At 41.4% G+C, this 12555-nt stretch overlaps 1 protein-coding gene across 1 annotated transcript; it reads right to left on the reverse strand.

The window, feature by feature from the left end:
• Positions 1-1629: 1629 nt before the first annotated feature.
• Positions 1630-8828, reverse strand: drgx (dorsal root ganglia homeobox). Its single transcript, XM_029753344.1, has 7 exons — positions 8505-8828; positions 7868-7989; positions 6871-6974; positions 6306-6407; positions 4388-4563; positions 3752-3864; positions 1630-3592 (listed from the first exon to the last, which is right to left on the reverse strand). Exons 2-7 carry the CDS (start codon positions 7923-7925, stop codon positions 3189-3191), a joined length of 957 nt encoding a protein of 318 aa, XP_029609204.1. The 5' UTR covers positions 7926-7989; positions 8505-8828; the 3' UTR covers positions 1630-3188.
• Between the last annotated feature and the right edge of the window lie 3727 nt (positions 8829-12555).

Here is a 12555-nt window from a genome sequence, read left to right on the forward strand (position 1 = left end):
AACAAAATATATTTTATATTTGAGATTCTTCAAGCAGCCACCCTTTGCCTTGATGACAGCTTTGCACACTCTTGGCATTCTCTGAACCAGCTTCATGAGGTTGTCACTGGAATGCATTTCAATTAACAGGTTCATTTGTTAATTAAAATGTAATTTGTGGAATTTCTTTCTTTCTTAATGTGTTTGAGCCAATCACTTGTGTTGTGACAAGGTAGGGGTGGTATACAGAATATATCCCTATTTGGTAAAAGACGAAGTCCATATTATGGCAAGAACAGCTGAAATGTCCTTTGGTCTGATGAGTCCAAATTTGAGATTTTTGGTTTCAACCGCCGTGTCTTTGTGAGATGCAGAGAAGGTGAACGGATGATCTCTGCGTGTGTGGTTCCCACCATGAAGCAGGGAGGAGGAGGTGTGATGGTGTGGAGGTGCTTTGCTGGTGACACTGTCTGTGATTTATTTAGAATTGAAGGCACACTTAACCAGCATGGCTACCACAGTATTCTGCAGTGATACGCCATCCCATCTGGTTTGCACTTAGTGGAACTATCATTTGTTTTTCAACAGGACAATGACTCAACACACCTCCAGGCTGTGTAAGGGCTATTTGACCAAGGAGAGTGATGGAGTGCTGCATCAAATGACCTGGCCTCCACCATCACCGGACCTCAACCCAATTGAGATGGTTTGGGATGAGTTGAACCGCAGAGTGAAGGAAAAGCAGGCAACAAGTGCTCAGCATATGTGGGAACTCCTTCAAGACTGTAGGAAAAGCATTCCAGGTGAAGCTGGTTGAAAGAATGCCAAGAGTGTACAAAGCCGTTCTCAAGGCAAATGGTGACTACTTTAAAGAATCTACATTATTTAAAGAATGATTTGTTTAACACTTTTTTGTTTACTACATGATTCCCTATGTGTTATTTTATAGTTTGATGTCTTCACTCACTATTATTCTATAATGTAGAAAATAGTAAAAATAAAGAAAAACCCTTGAATGAATATGTGTGTCCAAACTTTTGACTGGTACTGTATATATATTTATTCATATTCTGAAAAAGAAAAAAATATTGGCATAATCCAAAAATACAAATAATTTGTTGAACTTGCCTTTCCTCACTATACGAATCTGGACAAGATTTCAATGTTACATGAGTGGTTTGGAAAACTCAATCACTAAATAATGGTCAAACGTTTTAGATAGAAGCATCGCAATTTACTCCGATTTTAGAGTATAATCATGCAAACTCAAACTACATGCACGGCTGTTTGTTTCATAGAAGATTTTGCTTGTCTTGTTGAAAGAATGTAGAACAAAATAACCCATAAAGAGAGAAGAAGAAGAAGCAGCCTCCACAGATCATGAGTGGTCTTGCTGATATAAACCCACTAACAATATAACCCAGTGACTCAAAGATCCAACGAAGTCTTCACTTTATAACAATATAACCCAGTGACTCAAAGATCCAATTAAGTCTTCACTTTATTAATATATATGAACTATGCACAGCATGCAGAACATTTCATTGTGAAAGACGAGAGCGATAGAGAAGAGAGAGGAGACAGATGAATAAAGAGAGAGAAAGAAAAAGAAGATACAGGGAGAAATATAGAGACAAATAGATAGAGAACAAGAGAAATAGAGGGAGAGAAAGATAGAGGAATAGAGTGAATATAAGAGTGTGAGTGCTCGAGCCAGGACTTCTGACATTATCTCCCTCCTCCATGTCACCGGGGTGTCTCCCTCATCATTAATTATTAACCCAGTACTTTGTGGTAATACATAATTCACCATCAATTATTCATGCTAATGTGTGTGTAGTTGACTTAATTGTGTTATTGATTATCAAAAGTAATTTCCTGAAAATCCTCAAGGACTCAAATTGAATCAGCCTAAATCCTGGTCTCTGTGTACTCTCTCTTGCTGCAATTAAGTATTCTCAATCTGATTGGTTTATGTCTTATTAGCCGATCTGGTGAAAGACAACACAGAAAAGAGGTTTAACATTTTTTTTAAAGGCTAAATGAATAAATCAACAATCACTGATGAACCATGAAGGAGCCTCTAGGTTTAAAGGCCTATCGTTTTGTAAATATACATTTTAGTATTAATAAATAGCATGTGTCATGTTAAATGGGCTATTGTAACCTGGCAATGCGTCTCGAGCGAGCGAGAGAGAGAGAGAAAGGAGGTTATGAGTGGCGTTCTCTAGTTTCTCCAGCTTTAAGGGAAACTGATGAATAATGGATAGGAGCAGATGGCCGTGGCGGTAGGCAACAGGAGAGACTACACCTTTAATTGTTTTAGAGAACATGTCACAACAGGACTAAAGTGATCCGGGGTCGGCTAACGCTAGTAATGCCACAGACGTGCTAGCAGACTGCTATTAGCAAAAGCCCTGATATCAACACCACTGTTGTGTCATCATATCTGTTAGCCTACCCTGTTAGCGTAGCCAAGGGACCACAGAGCAACATTAGCTTCAACTGTGGCACTTTAACATCGATGTAAAAGCAAATACGTTGATTCATGTACACTGCCACTGTCAGTTAAACGAGACATAAATAAATCAGTAGTTAGCGTTCTCTCTGGTCGCTGGCTTAAAAACCTGAACACTGATGACCATGACTCCAGTGAAAACTATAGAAGTGTCAATATTTCACATTCTGTTTTACATGTGTTTAAAAAAAGAGGAACATAACATGTTACATTGTCTGGTGACTTTCTGTAACACAATACGCTAATACACAAGGGAGAGCGTGTAGCCAAGATGAGAGAGAAGGGGAAATGCCTTAGATTCACATTATTAGCCAGGGTGGTAGTCTCAATCACACACAGTTTATTCAGAGTCCATGTAGAGTCCATGAGCTACGTACAGTATGTGTGCTTATAAGGGGACCGCAACGGCCCCACGATATTCAGCAATATTCACCCACAATAAATAAATCACACTCATACAATATCTTGATAGTTGATTCCATAGAGTATGATATCTGGGTAACCACTTCTCTCCTTGCTCCAGTAGTAATAGGACTAGGTCCATAGTTGTGCTTTAGGAGGAGTAGGTAGAGGGAGAGTAGTTGTAACAGTAGGCACATTCACACCACAGGAGTTTTAAGTCCCAGTCCTTCCGTCTGTACATCCACACTGTCTGTACGTCTGTCTCCTCTGGGCAGCGACACAGACACACTCACTTTTTCTCCAGTGGTTCCTTGGGGCAGAGGGGGTGTTTGTCAGACCCGGTACCCTGAGTCGGGGTCTTGGAGCCTGGGCTGGGAGCCTCGTCTCTGGAGCCTCTCCCCACGGCTCCAGAGACGCCCAACACTGATCCAGATACTACTCCCAGGGCAGGGCCCATCCCGGGCCTCGTCAACCCAGCCCCAGACACCCCAAGCACCGACATGCCTCCTACTCCAGTCCCATGCCCATGGCCGGCCCCCAGCAGGTTGGCTGACTGTAGCACGGCCTCGGAGTGCTCTCGGGCCTTCATCCGCAGGGCCGCCACACTGGCCGTACGGTTTCCCTGACAACCATAGGGGGGCAAGAAGGACAGGCCCATGGGGTCAGGAACACAGCATGAGCACAGACCACCTCCTGGTAAGACACAAACACACACACACACACACACACACACACAGGGTCAGGATATTGTTTTACAGTAGAGTATGTTCATCATCAATATCATCATCACCACCCTCCTCCTCTAACCATCAACTGTGTTCGTTATGTTAACTGTTAGCTATGTTAACTTACCCTTCATTGTGGCAACATGTGACAGAGCCTGGGCATAGGTGGCTGAGTTCAGGAGGGTTCCTGGTAGACAGGAGGGGAAGAACGGGCCACCAGGACCCACCCCTCGGTTTATACTGGAGGGAGAGAGAGGAGGGAGGTTAGTTTAAAATGACTCCGAGAGGAGATAAGAGATTATGGTTATCCTGCAACTGAAGGAAAGTGAAGAGGAGTGAGGAGGGGAAGAGGAGTGAGAGGAGGGGAAGACGGGTGAGTTAACATTTGTGGTGACTGAATCACATGTGGAAGGTCCGAAGTAAACAACAAGCAAATAGTGGCTGGTCTGAGACTTCAGCACCACACACAGCTGTACACTCAGAACCCTGCGATCTGCTTTTCAGCGCCACATAACAGTGGACAGCGGCTGTAATGTTACTGGCCACCGGGAGAGAGGGATTTAGGCACAATGGACTGTTGCTAAATCAGAATCCCAAATTCGAGACATTCAGCACCACATGACAATGGACAGCTTCAACGTCACTGGCCAATGGGAAAAGAAGAGGCCTAACTCTGGTGGGGAAGGCTCCCCACAAACTCTATGCTAGACTATACAGCCAACCCTGTCTTCATGCACCTATGTCCTTGTCCCTGTTCTCTTACCTCTGCTGCATCTCCAAAGGTTCCTTCTGTTTCCTGCTCTGATCCACAGGAGACTGGGAGTTCAGACTCCTGGACGGAGGAGTGCCTCCCTCGTTCATCTGCTCCTTCCCTCCATCAGGGTCTGTACTCCCTCTCTCTGTCTTTCTCCACTTGGCCCTGCGATTTTGGAACCACACCTAAACAGGAGGAGAGGAAATGAAGTAAAAAAAACTCACTGTTGCGCCATGCAATCTCTCTCCCGTGTACAATCTAAATTAATCCAAGGAATTTTGTGATGTCTATTGACATGTTATAAACCCAGACCAGCATCTTTGTAGTTATGCATACAGGAGCAGAAGGTAAGATTCAGTTGGTCAGAAAACAAACAGATTTCATGAACCATGTCTCATCGCCGAAATATGGACAGGGCCTATTGTGTCTTGTTATCAAATTCATCAAAAGGATATGTCATTTTTGGATCATGATAATATAAAGATAAAGATGTCGCTCTGTGTGTGTGTGTGTGTGTGTGTGTGTGTGTGTGTGTGTGTGTGTGTGTGTGTCAGACTGAAGCTCTCTGCCTGAGTGACTTTGCACTGCGACTTCTCCCAAACTTCACCCACCCATAGTCTCCAGCCCGCCACATACTGCCAACTTCTATATCCTAATTGAAAGAAGGTCATTGCCTATAACAACATTTAATTGAGCAATTTTTCATTCTCATATTTTAATGACTTCCCACTGACAGTCAGGGCGCTTTAGAGAGAGAACTGTGATGAAGTCGTTTATTCCCCTATTTAGTGATTGTTTGACAACATCAGATTCGATTAAGACTGCACTCCCACACGCATTAATCATGATGTGTGTGAATGGAATGGGGTGGAGCAACTGTGCGGGACAGAACAGTCACCATTGTGCAAAAGCCTAGGTACAAGGACGTCAACAACCAAAAAAAACGAATCCCATTCAGTCAATGTACGAAAAAAGGACAACAGTTTAGTTTAGTGTCAGGACAACAATACGGCGGCTTGTTGTGATTGTGAGGCAGGCTATCTCACCCCTGCACCTTACAGCTAAAGAGTCGTGATCTCGTCTCTCTGAATGGCTGGTAATTGCTACATTAATCTCCATTTGGCACCTGCTTTAAGGAGGGGGAAACCCATTGACACGATACAATAAAGACGGGCCAACAACACTACAACAGAAAATACATTTATTTTCTAATAATAATGTAAGTTTAATATCCCTGCATGCTGCAGCCGATTCATGTTCATATTTAATAATAGGAATGCTGTAATCGGATTAGACCGGAATAATTTGTTTACAATCCCTAATTTACAGCTCGGGATTCCATTATCCCGCGCGCTGTCGGCTTTAAGCAATAGTAAGATGACCCAGGGGAAGCAAAGCCTAACTATTATATTTCCTACAATTAGATCTGCGCTCACAACAAAACCCAAAAGCAAATCTGGAATGCAGAAAATTACATACAGGACACACTGAATTGAATTACAACTGGCCAAATTTATAACCACACATATGTGGAGGGCAGGGTAGTTATAAATTGCCCAGAAATAATAATAACAATGTAAAGGGGGGTGTGTGTGTGAGCGCGTATTTAATGCTGTCTTAACATTTGTATCTACTGCCCTCTTTAAAAGCAACCCTTTTGCTTTTTTTTCTGAGCTGCGGAAATGGACGCACATGTATGATGTATTTTTTGTACCTTTGTTTTGAGACGCGGACAAATTAGTGAAGAACATTATCACTGGTTAATTATGAATGACCGATTAATCAACCTGATCTAATATTCACCATTATGTTGATGTTATTAAAGAGCATCGGGAGAATGACAGAGTGCCTTAATTTACCCTCTCTGGTCAAACGTGCTCAGAGCCCACTGCTTCATTCCTGTGTGTGCGTGAGCGTGCGTGTTCACCTGGACACGCGCCTCCGTCAGGTTGATCTTCATGGCCAGTTCCTCGCGCGTGAAAACATCCGGGTAGTGAGTCTGCGCGAAAACAGCCTCCAAAGCTTCCAACTGAGAATGAGAGAAGTATTATATTAAGAGTTTTAAAGTTACGTGAGTTTATTATTCATGACACTACACAAAATGGTATATTTATGTTGTTGTGTTGGTTTTCGAACGAAATATACAAAATCTACAAGATACCTGTTTTGGTAAGTACCCTAGTCTACTTTCAGAAGCGATAGGCCTATATATTGGCCTATGAATAGCGTAACTAGGCAACAAAATGCTATTAACTAGAATAAGTGCAAGTAATAAGGAAGTGATCGGTTACATTTTATTATTATGGCGGAAATAATGAGAAGCATCATTATAATAATCGTTATCAACAATATTATGGAAATATGAGGCCTACATTTGTATAAGCTAGCTAGCCAGCCTAATGCATGGTTTTGCTCACATCAGATTACATTCGTTATAACCATGTACAGAGTGATATTTTTAAGCAGTCCAGAGTTTTATCATTGATTGCTACCTGTTGTAGAGTAAATGTTGTCCTATTTCTACGTTGTTTTCTCCGCAGAAAGCCGTCATCAAAATCACCTGCTGACGCATGGTTGGCAAACCCGTTGGTGTTCACTGAAAACATAAGTCATCGAAGAAATGTTTCAATAAAAACACTTGTTTATTTAAATAAATTGAATACATTTGTGTTTGTTTTCAGCGAAAACATCAAAACGAAGGGATCAAGCAGGAGTTCATTTTTAGGATGTCAGTAAATAAGATGGCCCATTGAAACGGACTATAATCTGCTTGTATATTCCTCTTATTAGAGCCATGAAACATTGATGTCCCGGTCTGAGAGGCATGACACCCAACATCTGTGGCCGCAGACGGGACAACACACCCGCCTCAGCCCGGGGCTAACACACACACACACACACACACACACACACACACACACACACACACACACACACACACACACACACACACACACACACACACACACACACACACACACACACACACACACACACACACACACTTCAAACAGGGGTGGGTTCATAAAACAAACAAAAATACGCTATTAAAACATGCTTTTTCACAAACAAGTATAATCTTTAAAGGCAAACAAAAACTCGCAACAACCATTTAAAACATTGATGGAACATGCAGTAATATATTTATTTATAGTATCACAGCTAATCAAGTTAACAGTTGTATAGTATTTTACACGAAATGATGCTAACACATCACACATACTTTATTTACCACAATGAAATAAAGTGGATACAAATATGTTATTCAGATGTTTACAGTTTTCATGAGTCATAACCCTTAAACCACTCTTCTTACATCAAATTCCGAGGTAGCGTCAAGCTGCAAATATTTCAACTCAATTGCAAGGATATAGAAGTTATAGGCTGATGTAGCCTACATTTAGTATTTCCAAATCAAAACTGTCAACACATTCCCATCTATGGAGAAGCGGTCCCAAAAGTTGCAGCATTAGGCTATGGTCTACTTACGCGTATTAGTCCGACAGCATTCTCCATCCAGCTGAGGGGGACAATGAAAGTAAAACATGATGGTTTTATGGGCTTTGTTTATCTATGGAGCTGTGTACGAAAGCCCGATGTCACCGAGAAATCTGAAAAGAAATCAAATCATTTCAGTCTCAAATCAGAGAATAACGAGTCAAGATGTGTCCAAGCGGTCTGCATCAATATTTGACAGTGGAACGGGCCGAAATACAAACATTGTAAGCCTAGTCAGTGTAATTATTACAATGTTCATATTAATGACAAAATAGAAAAATAAAAAAACTCCGCAAAACTCCCTACTCTTCCCCCGAAATAAACGAACAGTAAGTAATTTGCGTAACAAACCAAATTACTAGCCTATAAAACATTGGATAAAACATGAAATAGCATGCAATGTGCTCACATCAAAGTTATTAGCGGAGATTAATCCTCATCAAAATTGTCCATAAGGATGGGACAGGGCAGCGCTCACCAAATGTTTTAAAGAGACACATCAGAAATAATGCCTAGATGTCTCTTGCAAAAAAAAGGTAATACATGATAGTAAATTATATGAAACATGCAGCCTGTCTATGATAGAACATGGTAGATATATGATAGATATACCATCTGTCTGTCATACCTGCTGTGTATTTGTCGTGTGCTGGTCCAGGGCGTGAGTGGGAGAGGATGCTGAGTACGCGAAGAGTTTCCTGTATGTCTGAGGGACCGGCAAATCCACTTTAACAGTCACTATCTCTCTCTACAACCTCTCTTACTCACTCCCCTCTTTCCCCCACACCATCCCTATCTGAGTTTATCTACTCTGCCTTTCTCTCTCTGGGAGTGTCCAGATGTCTTCGGCGAGTTGAGGCTTTCAGCTCTTGCTGCCTTTAGAATCTCACGCTTAATTGGTTCTAATCGGATTACCGCGGCTTTGTCTTCTCACTGTGAGTGGGGAGTGGGACCTCTTTCCCTCACTCTCTCTCTGTCTGTGTGTGTGAGAGAGAAACATCAACTCTCCCAGGTATCTGAGAATTCAAATATTTTCCCCGGCAGATTATTCTGCTGTTATGTCAGTGGTTATTCCCTGAGCATAAACACACACACACACACATTCTTTATTTGGTTGCTTCTATATTAAAAATCTAAGATGACTTCTGTTGGGTTTGAGATTGACTGCCAGGCCGTTAATTGCTCCTTAGGTGGGTTACCGGGTCCACTTTACAACGGGCTGCGCATATCATAACATTCACAATGGCCAGAATTTTGATTTTCTTCACAGCAAGGGGTCCCACGATTTATATCGCTTCCACGGATAAACGATATACCACGGGACCATTTCAATTAGTTTTAAAGCGCATCTGGGACATCACAGCACAGACGCTGGAGTCTCCATGGAGAGACGAAATGAGGCTCCAAACTGCACCTGAAATTTGAAAGAGGAGGGTGGGATTGGATCAACGCACATAAGGTGGAGAAGCCGGTCTAATGGCAGGTAATTGGGTCTGTAATATCGTTACAGTCGGGTAATGGGCAGTTACGGCCCATGCGCTATTAAGTGCATCCCCTGTGTGCAGCATTTATTATATTAAAAGGGGGAATAATAATGATATTTTGGTTATTAAATGCATGTAATTAATTTATGCACTGCTGAAAATAAAGTTGTTATTACGACTTCCGACTAAAGGGAAGGAGAAAATTGAAATCAAGTGTAAAACTCTTAGAATAGTTTTTTCTAATAGTATAGAGATATTTAATCTGTGTGTGTGTGTGTGTGTGTGTGTCAGTAACGACCCTCTTTATCATGTGAAGTCTGTCAGTGTAAACTGCAGCTTTCTCTCAGTCACTCACTTACAGTAGGGCTCAAACACAACAATAGCGTTTTCTGGCAAAGAGTAGGCTATTTAGCCCCTCTGAACACCATTTGCGAACTGAGTGCCAAACGATTTTACATGTAGAATCGCGTGAAAAATGTCGGCAGTCAGATTTCAAGGCCTACAGCAAGCAGGTGGTCCCTAAAACACAGCGTGCTAGATGATTGGCGGCTGAAGAATGCTAGAACCACATTCATTGTGATGTGTGCAAGCCAAGGATACTGCGAGTTTCCCTGCGTTTAAGCCCTTGTTTTACATACCCAGACTCAGATGAACTCCTGGATACCATTTTAATGTCTCTGCCTGCAGTACGAAGGAAATTAGTGGTAGTTCTGGGAGCCAATGCTAACTAGCATTAGGGCAATGACTGGAAGACTATTCCATGTTGTTTTTAACTTGTTCTAGAACCCAGGAGCAAAAAAAGTAGACTTTCATATGAATTTATGGTCATGAATAGAACATATTTAAATCAGAATGGTTATTAGCATAACTCTCACTCTCAAAAATAGAAATGCAACAATTTCAAACATTATACTGAATTAGTTCAAATAGAGAAATCAGTCAGTATCTGGTGTAAACACCATTAGCCTCATGCAGCGCAACACACCTTCGCATAGAGTTGATCAGCTTGTTGATTGTTGATTAATGGCACTTCAATGGGACTCAGGATCTCGCCACAGTAGCTCTTTGTATTCAAATTGACATTGATAAAATGCAACTGTGTTCGTTGTCCGCAGCTTATGCCTGCCCATACCATAACCCCACCACCACCATAGGGAACTCTGTTCAAGGATTACCGCGGACAACATTGGCATCAGCAAACCGCTTGCCCACACAACACCATACTCACTGTCTGTCATCTGCCTGGTACAGTTGAAACCGGGATTCATCCGTGAAGAGCACACTTCTCCACTAGCACACACTTGAGCTTCCCTTTCTGGTTACACATTACCTGTGGTCTGCGGATGTGAGTCCAGTACTGCCAAATTCTCTAAAATGACGTTGAAGCGGCTTATGTTAGAGAAATTAACATTCAATTCTCTGGCAACAGCTCTGGTGGACATTCCTGCAGTCAGCATGCCAATTGCATGCTCCCTCAAAACTTGACATCTGTTGCATTGTGTAACAAATGTTGTGATGTGCAGTTTAGAGTGACCTTTTATTGTAATCAGCACAAGGTACACCTGTGTAATGATCATGCTCTTTAATCAGCTTCTTAAAATGCCAGACCTGTCAGAGGGATGGATTATCTTGACAAAGGAGAAATGCTCAGTAACAGGGATGTAATCAAATTTGCGCACCACATTTGAGAGAAATAAGCTATTTGTGCGTATGAAAAACTTCTGGGATCTTTTATTTCAGTTCATGAAACATGGGACCAACACTTTACATGTTGCATTTATGTTTTTGTTCAGTATAGTTGCGCAAGTCTACTTATTGTTTCGGAATTGGGCCATAGGTTTTTGCCGCTCTTCGTTTGGTACACAGGAAAAGCTATGCTCCAAAAGAAAATCCTAAAGTAAAGTATAATAGTGCATGCTGGTAATTATTTGAGCTCAAAAGAACTAAAGCGGTCAATCTGATTCCATTTTGGACCAATCAATATATTTCTCCCATGTATACCGACACGAAAAAAGCTGTGTGTAATGTTTCTACTGTTGATAGTCAAATGCACTGTTCATAATAACTAATATAGGTTAATAGAGGTTGGGTAAAGTCATTGCTCAGCGGTTGTAAAAGGCAGGTATGATTTAAGAAAGCCCCTGTGAGCTGCTACTGCTCGTGAGTGTAGTAGAAAGGGGGATGAACTGACTTGAAAGAAAAGCTATTTTGAAAGATAACTGAAGGTAAATTATGAATAAATATTTTCTACAGAGTATAAGTATGTGGTTGGCATTGTACAATTAGAAAAAAATAGGGATCTCCATAGACTTAGAAACAAATAAATACACTATACACTAGATTTTATGGAAGATTTATTCCTTCATTATGAAATGCAGTCATGTTTTGTGTCTATAAAATCTGGCATCTACACATTTCTATCTACACAACTGACAGAAATAGCAACCTGGACTCGGGTGTAGACAAAACATAGTAAATGTAAATCCGGGACACTGCAATTGGTATGATATGTTATGTTTCGTATTGGTATGTATTCATTTGTGGATGTCCATCATCCATTTCATATGGTATGTTATGAATTACAATTCATATGATATATTAAAGTTGCTAATTAGCTAAAATGCTAAAGTTGTCCGTGATAATGCTAGAACACGCAACCTTTGGGCTGCTAATTGGTTTGTGTTACACGCTCACCCAACTTTAGTTTTGGCCTTAATTAACCTTCTGTTTTATGTAACCATACCAAACAAAACTAATCACATTAATTTGCTTGTCCCGGATTTACTTTTACTATGTTACGTCTAGCCTATGAGACCATGCTGGGTATAGAGCACAGGCGGCCAGTGGCACCTTAATTGGGGAGGACGGGCTCATACTAATGGCTGGAAGGAATACATAGAATGGTATCAAGCACATCAAAAACATGGTTTCCATGTGGTTGACACCATTCCACTCTCTCCATTCCGGCCATTATTATGAGCTGTCCTCCCCTCAGCAGCCTCGTGGTATTGAGGTAGATCAGGTTTGATTACGATGTCAGTTATTACAATGTCGTAATATTTCACCACAATCTCCCCTTGGTTTTAGAACATCAAGTTGTTCAACAGCCTTAAAAAAAACAGGAAAAATCAAGTCGTTACATCTTTGGTCGATACGAGAGAAGATAGTATAGGAGAGCATTTCAATTGACCTCCC

Source organism: Salmo trutta, chromosome 5, assembly GCF_901001165.1.
Source record: "Salmo trutta chromosome 5, fSalTru1.1, whole genome shotgun sequence".
NCBI lineage: Eukaryota > Metazoa > Chordata > Actinopteri > Salmoniformes > Salmonidae > Salmo > Salmo trutta.

Excerpts from the sequence above, each read along its gene's own strand:
- drgx (XM_029753344.1), bottom strand. The coding sequence starts at position 7,925 with ATGTTTTACTTTCATTGTCCCCCTCAGCTGGATGGAGAATGCTGTCGG. Across the intron at positions 4,564-6,305 it reads TGACGGAGGCGCGTGTCCAG|GTGTGGTTCCAAAATCGCAG; the intron begins GTGAACACGCAC and ends CCTCCTGTTTAG. Across the intron at positions 3,593-3,751 it reads ACATGTTGCCACAATGAAGG|GAGGTGGTCTGTGCTCATGC; the intron begins GTAAGTTAACAT and ends GTGTCTTACCAG.